Source organism: Polypterus senegalus, chromosome 15, assembly GCF_016835505.1.
Source record: "Polypterus senegalus isolate Bchr_013 chromosome 15, ASM1683550v1, whole genome shotgun sequence".
In the NCBI taxonomy this organism is placed as follows: Eukaryota; Metazoa; Chordata; class Cladistia; order Polypteriformes; family Polypteridae; genus Polypterus; species Polypterus senegalus.
In genome coordinates, this window is record NC_053168.1 from 56386658 (window position 1) to 56408624 (window position 21967).

The 21967-nt window shown below is 35.1% G+C and overlaps 1 protein-coding gene across 3 annotated transcripts in view; it reads left to right on the forward strand.

Annotated features, from left to right (window-relative positions):
• The first annotated feature begins 893 nt into the window (after positions 1 to 893).
• The window catches only part of snx13 (sorting nexin 13), a 220710-nt gene continuing 199636 nt past the window's right edge, over positions 894 to 21967 (forward strand). For 2 of the 3 annotated variants that reach the window (XM_039736162.1, XM_039736163.1), the window contains exon 1: positions 894 to 1181. In XM_039736162.1, coding sequence (XP_039592096.1) covers positions 990 to 1181 — 192 coding nt within the window. In that variant the 5' untranslated portion in view covers positions 894 to 989. Of the gene's footprint in view, positions 1182 to 16007; positions 16217 to 21967 lie in introns of those variants that run through there. The other variant, XM_039736164.1, reaches the window with a different exon arrangement.

The following is a 21967-nucleotide window of genomic DNA, read 5'->3' on the forward strand; positions in this document are numbered from 1 at the left end:
ACTTTAGAAGAAGCAATTCAGTGCCAATCTGAAATTATTCTGTTGTTATGATGAGAGAGCTGATAATATGCCACTTATTCCTGCATTTTGTATGAGTTTGCAAGAGACTTGCACTATGCAAAACACCTGTACAAAATACACTGTGTACTGTTAGTAAAATACAAATGTCTTTCAGCTTTCACTTTCTGTCCTTAGGGAGCTAGCAAGCCTGTTTTTTATGCTAACTTCTTTGAAAACACAGAGTGTGTATGTTAATCCTGAGTTTAACTGTACTTTGAAAAGGATTTCAGTTCATATAAATGTAAAGTTAGAAAACATCCCTACTTTCTGTAAGTGTTCTGCCACAAAATGCCACCAATGCTTACCCTGTCTACAATATAACAAGCTTTTGCTGCCCACAGGGCTGCTCATTTGTATAAACTACACATTGAATTATACAACTCACAATCAGAAGAAAAAAAATAAGCAGGCTGAAAAGGATTTATAAATGATGTTTATCTTTAAAATGCTGATCACATGTCAAGAGTACTTTCTGTGCTCCTTGGAAAACAGCTTGATGGCTATTAAATATTGAAGTAATGATAAGGCTTTGCTGGCAGTTCCATTATGTTAAAAAGTACAAAAGATTACAGTACTTTAAAACAATCTGCAAGTAAGTGTCACATTCTTGTGAAATTTTTTTTTTACTTTCAGTAAAGAGATAAGAAAAAGAAACAGACTGGTAAAAAAAGAAAAAAAAAAACTAGCAGGAATGCTGAAGCAATCGTCTGAAATTTTAATTACAGATCCCTTCCCTGCAAGGACTGGATAATTTCACGTAGATGACAAAGACCTATTGGGCAAAGTGCACACACATGCAATAGATACTTAAAGACAGCGTGACCTGGAAAAACTGGTATCTGTTTCTTTAGTTGGGCTTCATGCCGGGAATGAAGAGACAAATCTGCCTTAAGTAGCTCATCAAACAAAGAAGAAGTCGTTTGGCATAAATGTGGAAGCATATAAACAGTGGGTTCTTATTCCCAATTAGGAATGCTGCCGAAGATAAACATTTATTCCTTCCTTCAGTGGAAAATAATGACAGGATGGTTGATTTTAAATGTGACAGACTGTGGCACTACTTCTGCCGTCAGCACTTCCTTGTTTGGGATTTCACTGAAAGATTATGTAGTTGGAATAAGGTACAGTCTAAAAATTTTCTATTAATAGATTTTGTAAACTTAAATTGTATGCAGGATTCCTTTTATTTCTTTCACTTTTAAAGTGAAAAAAAAAGTTACTTTATTACTTGTTCCTTAATGCCTTTCTAAACTGTTGTATGCAAATTGCAATGAGAGTATGTGTAAAAGAGACCATGTGGACTAGCATATCAGATCATCTTTATAAGCACATATTTATGAGAATATTTGAAGAAAGCATACATACTGTATATATAGGCACATATACTATATTGTAAGAACATTAAGCACAATGAAAATAGAAGAATATTTTCCGAGGACAGTGAAAGAATCTCAAAAATAAATTAATATTAAAACATATTCAAAAAAAGTAAAAAACACATATTATATTATTATATAAAAATTATCCATCCATCCATTTTCCAACCTGCTGAATCCGAACACAGGGTCACGGGGGTCTGCTGGAGCCAGTCCCAGCGAACACAGGGCACAAGGCAGGAACCAATCCCGGGCAGGGTGCCAACCCACCACAGATAAAAATTTTTATTTTTTGAAATAAGAAAATAATCAGGGCATAGTATGTTACTTCAGTTTATGGGTTTACCCCAGCAGTTTTCACACCTGTACAACCTGTGTCTGGGTACAAAGCCACTGTAGACATTTCATTTACCAGCTGCATAGGGTGCAAAGCAGGAACAATCCCTGGAAAGGGCGTCAGTCCATCACAGGCTGAACACACAGACCAACACATTTACAAACACTAGGGCCAATTTAGCATTGTCAATCGACATAACCTGCATCTGTCTGCACTGTGGGAGGAAACCAGAGCACCCAGAGGAAACCCATGTGGACACAGGAAGAACACACACACACACACACACACACACACACACATATATATATATATATATATATATATATATATATATATATATATATATATGTATATATAGTTTTATGTATGTGCAAGCTGTAACCTCATGAGCTCCTGGCACTAGTTACTGTGTACTTGGAGTATGAACTTTCTTGAGCTACTCCCATTTTCTCCCATCTAACTTACAGTAAATTATCTGTTTCAAATTTGATGGGAATAGTAAAATTTATGTGAAATCATTGTGCATTGCAATTGAGCGCCATACCACCTTCTGTCTTCCAACTAATGTTGCGGGGATAGGCTCCAACTCAGTGTTACTCTATACTAAAATAAGTGAATGTAGAAAATGAAGGGCTATTTAGAGGTATGCAAACTGACCAGGTGGATTAGGTACCAAAGTAATTTCCAGGACATTTGCTTGCTTTTTTTGTACAAAAAGAAAAAAAAATGCCATTTCAATTACAACTATTTTTTTTTCTTGTAATCATACAAGGTATGCCTCAAAGGTAAAACAAGAGTTAAGATATTCCGTGTTATTTTCATTATGCCTACTGTATGTTCATCACTGGTATACAGTTTGTATGATGTCTTTAGCATCTGACAAAAAAGGGCTACTGGTCTGTGAACCATGACTTCTGATATATAGTACAAATCCCTTAAATAACTGCTGTGATGATTAGACCCACAAAAACATGCATTCAGATTGGTTTCAGAGAAAAAGCAACCTGACAATGTGATAGTAAAAGAAGACTCTACAGCATAATACATCCAGTGATCACTTCATTAGGCCTGCCCATCTAGCACCATCCATGACTATTTCTGCCTCCAGAGCAACCTAAATTCTTGGAAACAATAATTTGACAAGCTGCTGAAAACATCCTTTAGGGAGGTCTGTCAATTCTAATTCAATAGCCTCATGTAGTTCCTGCATATGTTTTGGCCAGATATATGGCTGTGAACTCGAAGTCTCACCTCTTCTTTGTTGTATTTAGATCTGGGGACTGACCTGCACACCATTAGAAAGAACCAACATACTCAGAAAAGAAGTTCTTACAGATGCGGTCAGAACATACAAACTCCAGAAAGATGTAAATTTATGGTTTGAATTTAACTTCAGAACTCTGCAGCTGTGAGGCAACGGCACTAGTCACTGAGTTACCTTGCTGGCCAAACTCAAAAATGAAATTTTTATTCTTTACGCTTTTAAGATATTTCTACATCTGATGACTCTGAATACGTCTGAAAAAAATCCAAAGCAGACTTTGAACATTGTAGCTTGTTCTTTTTACATTTTCACAAAAAGAAGTCGAAGTTTTGCTTCTAAACGCAAGTGTAGATGCAAGCAACAGGAAACATACTGAAGGGACAGGCTGATTGTGCATGTGACGAATGAAAAAATGACTTTGAAAAGAGAGAAATGTTCAGAGATAACAAAGATAACAGAAAAGCAATATGAACATATGTTAATACACTTGTTAGCTGGTGATTCACTAGACCTAGCTGCTAAGTAAATTCAAATAGAAAAGCCTTCTTTAAAGTGGAATTCTAGAAGATACAGTATTTTAGAAATCATGGACTATTTTAAGCAGCACTTTCCAAGAAATGCAGATTTTGCTGTATTCAGTACACAGACTGAACTCTACCTTGTCTCACCTGTGTCACAGTTTATATACATTCAATTTGGTACCATCAAATGAGAAGCTAGTCACAGCATGTTTCAGAATACGCTATCAACCTGGTATCATGAAATGAAAAAGTACATTTGAGCCATGAAAAAAATGAATCAAACAGCAAGACCTCAGAAAACTGTGCATATGAATAAGTATGCTTCTCAAACACAGGCTTATCTTAATTTCTTGCAACCCAAAGCTTGTGACACTTTATTGGAAACTCTTTTATACTGTGCATAGCAGATTTGTTCAGCTTTCAGCATGTGCAGGTTGTGTGCAGATGTTCACCATTTTGTAATTTCAAACTTCCTAAAACTTTTACAGTAAATAATTTGGATGCATCTCATGTCTTTTTGTAATCTGTACATTATACCTTATTCCTTAGTTTTCCATTTCTTTCTAAAGGGAGAAAGGCATCACAAATAAAATATTGCAGACTTTGGAGCTAAGGACCAATTTACATTGACAAGGTCAAGTACAGTTAGGTCCATAAGTATTTAGATTGTGACGCAATGTTCATAATTTTGGCTCTATACACCACCACAATGGATTTGAAATGAAGAAATAATTACATGATTCAAGTGTAAGCTTTCAGCATTAATTCAAAGGGTTTAAAAGAAACATAGTATGAGCCATTCAGGAATGACAGCCATTTTTATACACGGTCCTCCCATTTTCAAGGGCTCAAGGGTGTTTGGACAATTGACTGACAAGCTGTTCTATAACCAGGTGTGAGCAGTTCCCTCATTATTTCACTAAGTGTTAAGCAGGCAGAAGGTCTGGAGTTGATTCCAAGTATGGAATTTGCTTTTGGAAGCTGTCACTGTGAACTCTCAATATGAGGCCCAAACAGCTGTCCATGCAAATAAAAACAAGCCATCATTAGACAGAGAAAATAAAACAAAAACATCCAAGAGATAGCAAAAACACCAGGAGTGCTCAAAGCAACCATCTGGTACATACTTAAAGAGAAGGAACCCACTGGAGAGCTCAGCAGCACCAGGAGGCCTGGACAACCATGGAAGGCAACTGTGTTACATGATTGCAGGATTCTTTCCTTGGTGAAGAAAAAACAATTCACAACATTTAGCCAGACCAAAAACACTCTCTGGTAGGTAGGCCTATCATTGCCAAAGTCTACAATCAAGAGAAGACTTCACAAACTGAAATACAGAGGGTTTACCACAAGGTGCAAACAATTGGTAATCCTTAAGCATAGGAAAGACTGATTAGACTTTGCAGGAAAATATTTTTAAAAAACAGTCCAGTTTTGGAACAGTGTTTTTTGGACAAATGAAATTAAGATCGATATGTACCAGAATGATGGATAGAGAGAATATGGAGAAGAGAAGGAATGGCTCATGATACCACATCATCTGTGGAACACGGTAGAGGCAGTGTTATGGCATTGGCATGCATGACTGTCAACAGAATTGGGTCACTGGTGTTTATTGATGATATGACTATTGATAAAAGTTTAGTGACCAAAAAAGTGAGATCACATATACAACCAGCCAAAATAAGGTTCATGCACAGAGTTGCTGGTCCAAGAGGACCTAGTAGAGGTAATTCAGTCATGTAGTTGGAATATTCCTAGATACCCTCCACAGGAGATGCATAAGGCATGGTGCTCTGAGTAAAAACCGAGTGACAGGCTGAGGAGATGCTGGAGAGATTATATCTTTTGTGACTTGCACTGGGCAACATGGAAAGAAAATGATGATGATGAATTTCATTGTGGTTATTGCCATGGTTAAAAATAGAATAGCAAAATAAAAAGGTAAAAGAGAAAAAAGTACACTTCAGTATCAACAAAGATAAACCTGTTCTTTTCTTGTTGTATCCTACATAATTTATTAGCCAGGATATAAATGTATCAAGCTCAGTGTGTTTACTTGTGCTTTAATACCCCAGTTATCCACAGGAACATGGTTTCTAAAATGCCATGTAAATCCTTATTCCTGTTAGAGAAACCGGGTTATTAGTCTTTAAGAAACCTGGTGAACAGATGTAGATTTCTCCACAAGTATACTGGTTATTTGGTCATTTAAACCCTTAACTGGGTTACACTTAAGAATTTTGTATTCTATGAATGTCCATTGCACACTGTAATTAAGCACATGCTTTCAGCAGCCATAGGTAGAAGTGTCCACATTTAGGCACTGAATGTGAAGTATGAACAATGGAACAAGGTTATGCTTAATGACAAATATATTTGGACAGCATTTTTAATTATATGAAGCTTAAAGAAACCATGCAAAATTCCCTAAACTTTCCTTACTACCTATTGTAGAAATAAGTTTAGCTGTAGAGACAGTATCTCCAAACTATACTAGTGTTTTTTTTTTTATTAAAGTGTGCACGTTTAGGTAAACTTAATGGTAAGTGATCATTCAATTGAATGGAAGTCAGCACTAAATAAAATATACTATTCTTCTATCAGTATGAAACATAGTTTAATCCTAATTGTACACTACACACACTTCTCTCAACTTGGACCAATAAGTATCTTAACTGTGATAAAGTTCATTAGGCAACTGCTTGGGAATTTCCCCTGTTCGGACCTTATCCAAATAAACACTTTTTACTTATTTATCAGCATGTCCTGGATTTACAATAATCCCTAATCTTCTGTCAGCTCTGTTTGGGGTGACATTCCATAGGGCATCACCAATAAGTTGTACCCCATACTGATAACACACTGTCTAAAATGGCTAAAAAGAAAGAATCCTAACTCACTTTCAATGACACAGCTAGAAAAATCTACCTAAAATCTGAAAAAACTTCACATTACTAAGAAAAATCATTACACTTTATTTTTAACAGTTAAGAAAAATTCAACTTATACATTAAATATTTAATAAGTAGGCTGTACTGCTGTTTAATTTTCTTTTAAAGGTTAATTTTACTATATGCTTAAAAACATATTAAACAATAGACACAAGGATGGAAATAAAAAAAAACAATAACAATAACAAGTGAGCCATCATTCATCATATATTAATGCAAGCTCCTTACTTAGCAAACACAAAATCTTCCTGATATAGTGGGTGTAAACTCATATTTTTTAGCACTTTCTTGTTTGGGCAAAATTCAAATAGTTGAGTACATGTCACATCGTGTTGTATAACATTAAACACACGCCTCCAGCTGAGTTAAAATTTTATTTTCTTTTTTCCTTATAAATCAAATACATCCCTGTCAGTTAAAAAATCAATATAAAGAAAGGCTGTTGGCAGATTCTTCTTCTTAAATAAATGCAGCACTCTTAAATTACATTTGCATTCAATGAAATTTGATAAAAAAGGAGACTATATGATAATATTTAGCAGTAAAACTACCAAGTATATGAAGTGATAAGCAAAAAAAGGCATTTCTAAACTAATGAAAGGCTTGAATGCCATCGGCACTCTCAACACATTCACTTACAACAAAAAGTGATAATTGAAAATGTGTAAGAAACCGTCTGACTAGGCTCGTTGGGAGTGTTTCTGATTTTCTTTATTGAATTTAGCTGCTTTAGAACACTTACAGAATTTAAGTGTCAGATACAAGATGGTGTTCCTTTGTCTTGTGAGATCAAGCAAGTCTGTATTTAAGACAGAGACACACTGTAAAGAGATTTCCACCAAAGATAATGTGAGTAGTAGGGTGTCAAAAGTATACCTTGAATGTTTTATTATACACTATTCCTATGACAAAATCCATTTTCTAAACCCATTTAATTGAGTTGTGCTGTCATGGTGGGACATAACCCATCCTTGTAGCATTGTGCATAAGGTAGAAAATAATCCTGGATGGAGTGACAGTCCACTGCAAGGCAAGCATAATCTTTGGGAAGTGGGTGAAAAACTGGAATATTCAGGACATGGGAAGAATATGCAAACATAACATCAGCCTGTATTTGAATGTTCTGAAGACTCTGAAGCTGTGAGTGCTAAATACTGTGCTACCACGTCACTGTGTACATCACATGATGTGTGACCCAATAACAAAAATGAGGACTTATTACCTAAAACCCACACATACATTAAAACACTAAATTGAGGTAACTGTAAACAATCGGTTTCTTATATTTCTACAAAACATCTTTGCACCACCTATAGCCATACTTTTCTTTCTAGGCAATCACAAAACTGCACATCTGCCCTGACTACATCTACAGGCAGAGCTTAAACTATTTTATCAGTTGGTACTCATATATTATTTCCTAATGTTTACAGTCAGCTGTGAAAAGTGTTTAAACTTTTCATGATAATTATACAGATGAAAATGGACAATATTCTGAATAAAGCAGGGTAAATTTTGTATCCATAAAATGTCATTATGTCTAAAACCTATGTTAACTATACAAGAAAAACGTAGTTGAAATTAATAATATATAGACATAATGTTTTGTTTATAGTTGCACTTTTAGTTTTGTGCTAGGGCAGTGGTTAGTGGTTAGTACTGTGTTGTAATTCCAGGGAGGTATGAAGATAAACAGATGTTTGGATGGGTACATAACATAATTTGCATATTAGTTGTGTTAAATCAATGTCATAAAAAACTAGCAATGATAACTATCAGGAAATGAACCATCCATTAACTTTCTAAAATCTCAATATAAGGTTTAAGTTTATCATTCACATTTTTATTTACTGAATTATGTTTTGTGCTTGTTTTTGTTTTGGTCTATTTTCTGTAATTGTAAATGTGTATAACACTCTGAGCTGTAAACAGAAAGCATGTCTTATCAAATAAACATAATTTTTAATTGTACAATACAAGTACTGGATAACAAGGTAGCAGGAAATAATTATCTTTGCTTTGATAGAGCAACAGGTGCTATAACCTATATTACTAACACCAGAGCCTGTTTCTTCATCACAATCAGAATAAGTGCTTCCTTGATGTAGACTAGATGCAGAAGTGGGAAGGGCGGTTTTCAGTACAAACCACTGTGTTTTAAAACCAGAGCTCAATTCCTGTATTTAAGTGACTCTGCTTAATAGGAGGCAATATTTCTGATCTCACTCAGTCATTTCAGAAATACCAAACAGTGTTTTCTTTAAACACATTCCCCTTAATAATTTGTAAGAGTATATTAAAATAAGGGAAGTACAGAACAATTGAGCACATAGCGTTAAATATAGTATCTTATGTCTAACGCAGTTTCAGCACCATACCCAACCCACATGAAGAGTTATACCAGCAAATAACACATTATGTAAGTTGTCTCTTCAAGATATTGAAGCATATAAAGGGTTGACAGAGGCCCAAGAAGAAAGTATCCTCTTTCCTGTGTCTTTTAATTGGCACATTGGGATTTTTCCTACTAAATAAGAAAAAGAGGCATGCAAGAACATTTTAAGATATCTTAAAACAGATTTTTACTACAGAATATATTTGCTTCTTGTAAGACTGTAAACTCTGCTTTAAAAGTGGATTAATACTGATAGTGGTTCAGACATTGACAAACAGGATTTGAAATGGCAGAAGAAGTGACAATCTTTTCAAAACCTGGTTTGAGAAATGGTTACATCTACTCTCTATATATAAAATCCTAAGCCTAAAAGTGCAACGATTTTATGTGACTTTTTTTATCACGCTTTAAATCGGGCTTATTTTAAAACCTACATATATATGTTTGCTATCATTCTTTTCAGTTTATTGAACTTTAATGTGATGTTGTTAAATTTTCAGATTCTTTCATTTTTTTATTCATTTTTTTATTTGTCAATATTTATTAACACTTTTTGGTATAGATTTTGGTGCAATTTTTACGACATACTGAGTCTGACAAATGTTAAATGTAAACAATGGTTTGTTGTCCTTTTAATAAACTCGGATTTGGAATGGTAGAGTGGTCAGTCTTTAGACTTGAAACTTTGAGGCTGTGGGTTCAAATCCTGCTACAGACACTGTGTGACAATGAGCAAGTCACTTCACCTGCCTGTGCACCAGTTGGAAATACAAAAAAAATGACAGCTTTGAGTGAAATTTGGTAATGTGATAGAAAAGAATTAGACAATTCATTTTTTATTTGTCGATATTTATTAATACTGTGCCAACTAACATGCTCAGTGCTGTGCTTAGAGTGTGCTTTATGCAAATAAGAATGCAGAAAAAGTGACTGATGGGTCAGTACCGCATAGGAAGGATGGACAATGGTGTCCTGGACAGGAAAAAAGAGATGTGATCACATTATGAAAAGGAAAAAGAAAGTTCAGCAAAGCTCAAGGAAGATGCAAAGCTCAATGGTTAGCTGGCACTGTTTCTTGCTGTTGACTACTGACATTGTTAGATGTGTACAGGCTCTCACCTTGGTTTTTAATTCCATTCTATCAAACTCCAGCCTACTGTCACAGCACTGATAAATGATCATCCTGCCTTTGCCTGTTCTTTGATCATGGTACTGCAAACTCAAAGGAAGAAACAACATTCTTACATAGCAACGCTTTAATTTCTAATGGAGGAACCACAGACATTCGGTTCTGACTACTGATTCTGCTGCTTCATGCTCCTTGCTCTTCACATTAATACATCAGTGTAACCTAAAGTATACTGGCAGTTATGTCTATTCAGTTTAAGAACTGCTTTGTGAATACAGAGGCACTCACATCATAGGGCTATTTACGTGTTAAATGGTAAACATATTTTTAAGAATCTGATCCCAAAATCTTTTAAAAAGCTTGAATATATGATTTTCTGTTTGCAGCATCTTTCATTAAAATTGAACAGTATAAGTAATGTTAAACCTAGATCACCGGGCAGTTTTTAGACTTTTAAGTACCAAAATAAAGAGAATCGTCAGAAATTTGAAACCATTTGTTTACAAAATTTTGCTGTGCAAACTGTTAAACCACTGCAGGCAAATGTTTATACAGCCATTTAAAATTCAACCACATAGTCCAATATGGAGAACACATGAAAACTAAACAAGTAGCATTTAGTTCCAGTAATGGTAAGTGCGTGACACAGATAACCATACCTGTTTATGCTAACGTATGTCCATATACAGCTATATGGCCAGACAGAAAGTACAATCAGATAACAGTTAATAGATACCTGTTATTTTGTTTATCAAAAGACAAGGCTCTTATTAAAACTGTGTGCAATGAAGGTTTTGAAAGATGATTAACACTCAGGGTAAGTACTAGGGTGTTGTACCGTGCTAGCCAAAAAGTCACAGTGCTTATGGGCAACTTCAGAACACAGCAAGAGAGAAAAGAATGGGAAGTTAAACTCATGTTAAAATTTAATACAGTACAACATGGCTTGAATAGAGACAAGAGTTTTATAGCCAGGTATGAGGACTGTTTGCATCTCTCAGGCTGACAAAGATATCCTGTCTACTGACCCGTATTGTTTTGAAAAACTCATCACAAACTTCAAAGGACTTTGTTGGACAGTTATCTTATCCAAAGATCTTGACCATACATTGTTCTTCTCTCTCTTGTTAATTAATCTTAGCCTGAATGAACTTATTAATTTTTTACATTTAAGATTTTTCATTAGTACTAGAGTGTTTTACCGTGTTAGCCATTATGAATGTAGAGAAAAGCCAAGCAAAATGACACCTTTTATTGGCTAACTAAAAAGATGCAAGCTTTTGAGGCAACTCAGGCACCTTCTTCAGGCAAGATGTAATCAAGATTTTTCAAAGGTTTTTCATTTAAAGATTTACCAATGTTGTTTCTTGTCCTAGTGTGTGGATATAAACTCAGGGAACTTCAGTTTCTGTATTACATCTTGCCTGAAGAAGGGGCCTGAGTTGCCTCGAAAGCTTGTATATTGTAATCTTTTTAGTTAGCCAATAAAAGGTGTCATTTTGCTTGGCTTTTCTCTACGGTCAGGGTAAGAGAAGGCTTCCTCTCTCATAATTATTTTTCTAAAGTCACGTTGCATTCATTTTATTTTAAATGTCAGACAAAAATCAAAGTGGATATTAAATAAGTAGCACTTTATGCAGCCATGACCAATTGTGGTGGAGTAGAACTATGGAAGTATGATTGAACATAACAGTTCATTGTATTGATGAGGAATATAAGCTGAAAAGCTGATACTTGCAAAACTGCTTCTTTTCTCTTTTTTGAATGTGCCTTTCATTACAGTACTTTCCTCAAGAACAGGAATGCCACTGCTCAAGGACTGAATCTGGCAGCAGAATTTAACAGTGTGTTACTATCTAAATACTACTTGTGCTTGCTATGTACAAGTATTAATATTATTACATTTAATTATTTTATATGCCAGTACACTACAACTTGTGTATACATTAACTTAATAATTTTACATTACTGACATTTAAGATTTTATCATGTGCATTAGTTTTTACATACACATGCAATATTTGTTTTCTTAATATAGCAGAACCCCAATTCAACATTTCTATGTTTAAAATTTTCCCATATTTTACATTTTGAATGGTGAGTGGTTTTTCAGAAGGAATATTAATTTTCAAAAAGGGGAGGAAATTGTGTCATACTTTAATTTTATAAATATATGTGTATCAGTAATTTACTATATTTACTGTATTAAAAATAGTGACAAATGTATCTTTATTGTAAAAAATAAAAAAGAAACATTATTAAACAATACATTTTTACTTTCAACCAATCCATTATTTATGAAGTGATTCCCTAAATAATGATGGTTGTACTGCATTGTGTGTACACAGAATACGGGATATGCAGTTGGCAATACAAGGTTAAGTTTTCATTGTACTGTTAGTAGAAATGTATAATCACAATTATAATATCAAAGGCAATTAATTATTAATTTTGTTATAATTGTGCACTCCTATTAAAATGTTCAGTTCATTGCATGCAACAAGTAAATGTGCAGACTGTAAATGTCAGTGTTGTCTGTAATAAGTTAAAGTAAACCATGATTTAGTGTATACTTTTTTCAATCAAAACCTCCAAAACTTTGTACAAACAGTACAAAATTACAAATGAAAGCATTGCTTTCAAATCTGATTGAAGCTACCACTTTTACTAGGTGTCCTATAGGATAAAAATATTCTTACACACAAAATTCCTATTATTCCTACTAATTACAGTTTCCTATTACAGTAAACTACATTTTATAGTGACTATCAACAAAAGCCAAACCACTAGGAAAAGCAAGAATTGATCTGTGGCAGGAATGCTTTATTTATAGCCAATTGTATATACAGTGGTGTGAAAAACTATTTGCCCCCTTCCTGATTTCTTATTCTTTTGCATGTTTGTCACACAAAATGTTTCTGATCATCAAACACATTTAACCATTAGTCAAATATAACACAAGTAAACACAAAATGCATTTTTTAAATGATGGTTTTTATTATTTAGGGAAAAAAAAAATCCAAACCTACATGGCCCTGTGTGAAAAGTAATTGCCCCCTGAACCTAATAACTGGTTGGGCCACCCTTAGCAGCAATAACTGCAATCAAGCGTTTGCGATAACTTGCAATGAGTCTTTTACAGCGCTCTGGAGGAATTTTGGCCCACTCATCTTTGCAGAATTGTTGTAATTCAGCTTTATTTGAGGGTTTTCTAGCATGAACCGCCTTTTTAAGGTCATGCCATAGCATCTCAATTGGATGCATGTCAGGACTTTGACTAGGCCACTCCAAAGTCTTCATTTTGTTTTTCTTCAGCCATTCAGAGGTGGATTTGCTGGTGTGTTTTTGGTAATTGTCCTGTTGCAGCACCCAAGATCGCTTCAGCTTGAGTTGACGAACAGATAGCCGGACATTCTCCTTCAGGATTTTTTGGTAGACAGTAGAATTCATGGTTCCATCTATCACAGCAAGCCTTCCAGGTCCTGAAGAAGGACCACCACCATATTTTACTGTTGGTATGATGTTCTTTTTCTGAAATGCTGTGTTCCTTTTACACCAGATGTAACGGGACATTTGCCTTCCAAAAAGTTCAACTTTTGTCTCATCAGTCCACAAGGTATTTTCTCAAAAGTCTTGGCAATCATTGAGATGTTTCTTAGCAAAATTGAGACGAGCCCTGATGTTCTTTTTGCTTAACAGTGGTTTGCGTCTTGGAAATCTGCCATGCAGGCCGTTTTTGCTCAGTCTCTTTCTTATGGTGGAGTCGTGAACACTGACCTTAATTGAGGCAAGTGAGGCCTGCAGTTCTTTAGACGTTGTCCTGGGGTCTTTGTGACCTCTCGGATGAGTCGTCTCTGCGTTCTTGGGGTAATTTTGGTCGACTGGCCACTCCTGGGAAGGTTCACCACTGTTCCATGTTTTTGCCATTTGTGGATAATGGCTCTCACTATGGTTCGCTGGAGTCCCAAAGCTTTAGAAATGGCTTTACAACCTTTACCAGATTGATAGATCTCAATTACTTTTGTTCTCATTTGTTCCTGAATTTCTTTGGATCTTGGCATGATGTCTAGCTTTTGAGGTACTTTTGGTCTACTTCTCTGTGTCAGGCAGCTCCTATTTAAGTGATTTCTTGATTGAAACAGGTGTAGCAGTAATCAGGCCTGGGGTGGCTACGGAAATTGAACTCAGGTGTGATACACCACAGTTAGGTTATTTTTAACAAGGGGCAATTACTTTTTCACACAGGGCCATGTAGGTTTGGATTTTTTCTCCCTAAATAATAAAAACCATCATTTAAAAACTGCATTTTGTGTTTACTTGTGTTATATTTCACTAATGGTTAAATGTGTTTGATGATCAGAAACATTTTGTGTGACAAACATGCAAAAGAATAAGAAATGAGGAAGGGGGCAAATAGTTTTTCACACCACTGTAGTATATTCCAGAGTAAGGAGCTCCAGTGAACTAATAATATTATCCCCTAGTTACCATATATATATATATATATATATATATATATATATATATAGTAGATATATATGTATATGGAAAAGTACATGGTTACATAGTACTTCTAATACATCCAGTTACCAAACACCACTATAACTGAGGCCCCTCTCTTTGAAACTTTCCCAGATGAAACTGGGTAACACAGGTGGTATGAATATGGGATGATGGGAGCAAGCAAAAACCTGGACAGTTTGGGAGTCTCCAAGGATGGGTGGGAAACCCCTGGTCTAGATAATGTGCACCTATGTTTGAAGCACTCAATTAAAATAATGAAGATTTACTAACTTACATTAATGTGTTGATTTTGCAGGATGTGGAATTTTAACTTGAGTGATTTTTGGTATAGATTTTGGTGCAATTTTAATGACATACTGAGTCTGACAAATGTTAAATGTAAACAATGGTTTGTTGTCCTTTTAATAAACTCTTGGATTTGGAGTGGCAGAGTGCTAAGGCTTTAGACTTGACACTTTGAGACTGTGGGTTAAAATACTGCTACAGACACTGTGTGACAATGAGCAAGTCACTTCACCTGCCTGTGCTCCAGTTGGAAAAAAGAAAAATGTAAGAAATTCTGTCTCACATATTGTAAATCACCTTGGAAAAAGGTGTCAGCCCAAAAACTAACTGTAAGTTAAAAAAAAACTTCCTTTATTTTAAATAAATTGAATCAAGCTTAAGTACATGTTATCTAGACCAGGGGTTGTCAACCCAGGCCTTCGGGCTACTATAGTGTTCAGGATTTTGCTCGCTCCCCGCATATATGTACAGGACAATAAATAATTGTGTCCTATCCCATATGGACCCCATGTTGTCCTTGATGAACAATTTGATGGGCCCATATTTTAGCCCACAAAAAAAGCCTTGGGGCCCATATGGACTAGCTACCTGCGATATTACATTTTTGCGCAACTCTGATAAAACTTTCATATTTTGCCGTGCACAAGCATTTACAAGTTGAAACATTTATGATACAACACAAAGAGTGCATACGTAAATTGCCCAGGATTTATGTGGGGGGAGGCGCCAGACGGGTTTGCAGCCTAAACTCTCCCAGCTTAACGATCTGTAAAGTAAACAATAGAATTCTCCACAAGAATAACTGCTTTTAATCCTAAACAATACTTCCAAACCGCATTCAGCAAAATCTGCCATTTCATACAAGTGTATAAATCTTGCAATAGTAACACACGTGGAAAAAATTAAGAATTTCTAGGAAATGACAAGGACCCAACATTACTAAAGTCAAATATTAAAATAAAAATGCGAAATGTATTTAAAAAAGATTAAAATGGTCTTCCTTATTAGAAAATCCGTAACAAACTACCTAAAATTTAGCAAAATCTGGCCATCTGAGAGAAGAAGCAGCAGGTAACACGGGCGGGGCCGCGCGAGCCACACGGTCACGAGGCCGATGACGTAGTTGCACTGATCCAGCCAATTAGAAAGGAAACGTCTTGCCGGTACGTCAAGCCTTTCAATATGGCTGCTTTCCGGATATGTTACAGGGAGTGGAAATAAAGCAGTTATATTTTTTAAGAAAACCTCAGCGACGAACAAATACCCGCTTAGATATCCAAGTGCTGTTTGACGTTTTTAAACATATAATGTGACGGCGTCAGGACGAGCGCCGCCTACCTCCTTGATTTTTTTATAATAATGATAGCAGAGGTAAGGACTGTCATGCCTTTAGTAAGCTGCAAGTTTGTTTTCCTTTTGCGCGTGAGTGTTAACACAACATCAGTGCGTTCTATGTATCCGAGGGTGCTCATTCTTTGGAAATATTGCAACGCAGTCACTGCACAGGAAGACGACCGCATTGACTAGTTGATCGCATCAGTAGCGGTAGGAGCGGCGGCAACCAAGATTTCTCTAAGATCTCACTTGGTTTTGCTGTCAGTGGCAACAAGGCGTCCTCAGAGAAAGCACGCACTCCGACAAAATACTGTGTTTGAATAGAGCTGTCCGCAGATTTCGAAGTCTAGCCTTTTATGTGTAAGGTTGGATTGACAGTGAGGCCGTAGAAACACATAAAAGCACAACGCTGTTTTCTGCTTGGGTTGGACTTGCCTTAAAATCGCTGTATAATACCCATTTCTCCTTTTTTAAGTTAGATCGTGTATTAGCATGTCTCCTAATCTGTCAACACTAACTAGTCTTGAATCTTTAGTTTTTACAAGTTATTTAATATTTAAACGATTATATTTTATCATCCTTATGCACAATTATTATGATGCTTGGCTGCACAGTTGATTCTAATTCGTGGCTTTTAGTATGTTGAGGGATTTTATTGTCATGGATTTCAACTGACTTATTCTTCCGCGTATTAGCCTTACTGTTTATTAGCCTATACCTATACTTACATATATATACCTGTTTACGTGCAATGGCAAGCATTCGTCATCAAGTAATTTGTGTTAAAGCCTCAGATATTGAAATCACGTTATTTCCGTTTAAACTGTCAAAACTGTCCATAGCTTTGGAACATGTGTTTAGTGCCATACGTCAGAAACCTAAATTTTCATTTTTAACCAACGGTGTAAATCAGAGTTAGGAATGGTGTGATTTAACATAAAAAAATCCTAAGTGCGCCTTTATATTTGAGACTTTTTTATTAGCCAGTAATGATACTTAATACATTGAACAAAAAATTAAGTCTTTTGATATGAATCTGCATTTTGATATTTTTAAATACAGTATGTGTTTTCCCTGTATATGCATTTACAGTTTGACAAGTGTGCTGAATCGGACTCCTCCTAGTGCAGGTCTCTTAACTCAATATAAAATCTATTGATAACGTATCATAATCGTATAAGTTACTTTGGATAATGGCATGAGCCAAATATACAATCATAACACTAATGTTTGAAAGAGGTAAAAAAAATATAAAAAATGTTAACCATCATGTATTTAAAATTGTCAGAAAAGTCGCTTATTGAAGCTAAATATGATGGATTCAAATATAGTTAAGAGTAATAGAAGAAAAAGTTAAAAACATACAAGTTTTTAAAGAGTGTTGTCTCATGGTTTAAGATCAAATGTTAAATTATCTTGGGATAGTAAAGTCAACCTAAGCCTAAACTGTTGCATTAGATTTGCTTGTAATAATTTAGTATTGGCATTAATATCATTGATAAAAGTGTTTGAACTGATTGGAAATGAAGATTTGCTTAGAATTAATATTAGCTAGAGCTATTAAGAAAATTCAACTAAATCTTGTACAAATGACAGTTATGATCAATAGGGTAAATGATGATATACAGAATTAACCATTTGGAAGTATAGCGCTTAAGCCTTTTTCTTCTGGTTTCATTTATTTTTTTATGGGAATTCTGTTGTGTAAATTAGTTAAGTAAATGATAATTTTGATTACAGTGTTTTTTTTATTAATCTTGCATTGAGATGTATTTCAATGAAAAAGTCAATATTAAAATTTCTTAGTATAAACTTTTTACTATATACATTTATATTTATTATCCTGTTAGTATAGTAAACTGCTGTGGATTTTAATTTATTTTTTTAGGTAGATATGTTTTTTTTGTTGAAATATACTTATTTTTCCACCTGTTTGGTAACCGTTTCATACTGCTTCTTTTATCATTTAATGTGCATTTGTTTTAAAGATTGCAAAGTTATGTTTTAATATTGTGCTGAAGTATTATTGTATTATCAATCATTGTTGTTTTTGGAAAGCCCCTGGATCATTGAATAGTGTCCTCATTTCCCTTTATACTGTAGACACATGAGGACCAAGTGCTGGTCTCTAGCATGATGGATTGAGATCTGGTCATTTAAAATGAGATGAGCAGTATGTGGCAGAGGTGATGGGAACTGTCACACCAGTAAATCTTTTTTTAAAAAGTTAATTTTCTCATTGAAAGACAAAATGCGTTTGTGAGATGACCCTGGAAATTTCAACCACCCAAAATGTTTCTGCCTAAGAACCTAGTAAAAGAATTTCTGTCTGAATTTGTAAATTAATTTAAGAGTTATGCACATTGTAACAAGTGGTATTTGCTGACATTATGCTTTCAATTAACAGCAAGGTTTCACTATAAATTTTTCAGCCTAGTTAGTCTCATTCCCTCAGCAAGAACATGAATGTGTGCTTTAATATGGAACATGGATGAGGTCTTTATTAATATACAATCCAGGAACCTCACTTATAAAAGAATTGTACCGACAGGTTTGGTCTTAAATGCTGTGGATTTGATTGTATCTGAATATTTAGGTACAAACAAGGATCTGTAAAATCTAAAACTGGCAATAAAACTTTCTTATACATATCAAAATTGAAGTGCATGCATTCAGACTTTTCTTCATTTACTTGCAGTGGGAGGCTACTTACTCAGTTTTCCCCTCATCGGAACACTTACTCATAGTGGTAGGAGATGTATATAACTTTAGGTTCCACTAACATCAAGTGTGAAAACATTTAAACCTAAGGTCAAAATAAAGTTCAGTCTAAAAGGAAAACCAAAATGACCTTGCTCTTTTGAGAGCATGTAATAGAAAACACTGTTTAAACCTCTTTTTAAATAGAAACATAGTGTAAATTACTAAATTAAATGTAATTACTAAAATGCCTTATTTGGGGTTTGTTTGTTTAGTTTGAAACTATTGTTTCAAATATCACTTAGTTTAAAATAAGACACTTACTTCATTGGACTAACATTGTTAACCTGGGCAGTGTTGTATATGTGCAAAGTGCAACTGGAGCTTTCACCTGCAGCTAAAGTCACTTCAGTACACATGTACTTTGTCAACATGCCCGTGTCGATCAAACACAAGAAGATATGCAGTCTACTTGTGACTTTATGCTTTAGGAAGATAACTAAATAAATCAAGGTAAAACTGGCTTTTATATAAGTAACATATAACTGTTTTTCAAATAAAGACAATCACAAAACATAATCACAAAGGGGACTTTGCACAATACCTTGGTGAGCTCTGTAAGTCCTGGTTTTTTACTTTAAAGGATATGCACGTGGCAGATTGACTGGCAGGAGGACGCCCAACCTGTTGCTGCATCCAAAAGGTGCCATCTTTTGTCTTTATGCCTAGTGCTGCTGCGTTGTTCTTATGTGTGAGTGAACATTTCTTGTGGGGAGGGCTTCTGTTCTCTTTCTCCGATGTAGAACCTTCATCCTCATCTGAGTTTACCTCTGTTATCTCACGTCTTTGTTTGAAAATTAGCATTGTCAGATTGGGGGGAGCGTGAACATGACAGAGAAAAAAACTGAATAATAAAAAATTAAAAAAGCTAACTTTTACAAGTACCATAAATTTACACCAGCTGTTACAGACTCAAATCATGTGTATGTTTTTATTCTATAATAGTAACAATAACAGCAGCTCACTACTCAAAATGGACGAACTTGGAATCAAACCAGGAACCTCTTGATTACGAGTCTGCAGTTCTTACTGCTGCACCACCCAAGCGGAGGTGTCAGCGTTATATCCTAACCCGATTTCTTTTTCTATGGTTATATTATTGAAAAAAAGTGCACGTTTTGTTATACTTGTACCTTTTGTGAATGTGTTTATTTGACATTTGGATTTCAGTCTTCACACATTATACACTTCATGTCTACATTTTGTCAATTTTTACTATTATATGAAAATTGTTTCTTTTTTTTTAGTTATGTTCAACAATGCCTGCCTCGCATTTCATCCTACATTTACCCAAATTGTTGTAGACAATGAACACACATGAAATGTTTGTATTCCAAATGACAATATATTATTTACCCTGTACAACTCCAGGCACCTCACACTCACATAAACAGACTTTAACTCTGAGAATCATCTCTGTGATAAGCTGCGTTGGTGGTGCAGGTGGGGGTGGGGATGTTATAGCAGGTTTCCTGTGCTGATCGACACATTTACAAAACAAAAGAAGCTGATGGAGAGGTGCAAAGGAATTTAAGGTGGGCCTGGGTTATGAGTTTTTTTGTAGGCTTCAGGGATTCTAATTTTAATCATTTACTGGGTTTGTGTGTCCCTGTATGTTATATGTGGACAGAAATCTTTGAATAGAAAGGAGCAGTGACTGCACCTGCTCCAGTACAGGACATCACCAATGACAGGTTACTCGGGGAAGCACATTTTCATTGGGTGATTAGACTTTTTCACTTACAGTGATGAGTGGCTCATGAGATATTATGAGCTACCAAGAGCCATCTTTATGGATTTCTGCCAGCAGCTGCATCCCACTGTTGGGAGTTCTAAAACATGAAATCATGCTGTTCCAGTGGAGTTGCAAGCTCTTTCAATTCATGAATTCTTTGCAAAAGTAACCTTTCAGAGAGAACTTGCAGTCAGGTTGAGAGAATCTTAGCCTGCTGTCAGTTGCAACTTGCCTACTGTTGTTTAGACTGCCATTCATATGTTTCCATAGTTTTTAAGTTTCCCCTATGATAAAAACACTCAAGGTCTGATTAAGAGGGGATTTGAGTGTAAGATGAGATTCTCAAACATGATTGGTACAAAATATCGAACCCATATTGCCAAATGAGCACTTTCAGTGAACAAACACATGATTAAGAAAAAAGCAATATCAATAAAAGTTCAGGTCATATGCTGTTTCACTTTCTGTTTTAACAAATTTACTAATGAGTGAATTATCATTGATTATATGGAATTCTACAATGTAAAGATATTTGGTGGTGTTCTTTGGGCCACAAGAACATGATTGTTCTCTTGCACACAGATTTAAGAGTGGGAAGGATTTAGGAATGTTTATCATGTGTACAGATGTTTTATAAATCATTCACAATGTTAAAATGTTAAAACCCAAGAAATTTGCTAAACATTTTGTACAGTATAAAGTATCAGAAATGTTTAGACATTTACATGGAATTCAGGACTGGTGTCAGATCCCAGCCGCTTAGAATTAGCACATTTTTGTTTATTCTACTGAATGCCAGAAGACCAAATTGACCATACTGTGCATCTGGCATGACAACATGACAGCAAGTTATTTCATATTAGGCTTACAAATATTTATAATTCCCATGCCAGACAACAGGCAGAGAAAATACTGTATATGGTCACCAAGTTTGAGATTTACTTATTTAATATGGGAATAAAAATGCATAATTTCATAAAAAGTATTTCACCTTTTTTCAAGCAATAAAAGAACAGCTTCTTTTTCTCACACTCGCTCATGTTGGCATTACCAATCAAACACTGCACAGACACAGCTTTTTCCTCTCCTTTCTTTCTGTTTGCATCAATATATCAATTAAGTTGAACTGCACGTCACTCTTTAAAGGGTAGACTCACTTGCTACACAGCTCACATACACAAAGACACTGCCTGTATGACACTTATACAGAAGCAGAATATCAAATTCCTTTTTGATTTAGATTTGCATATTTTGTGAAATAAATTGTTTTACAATTAACAGTATTTTTCCAA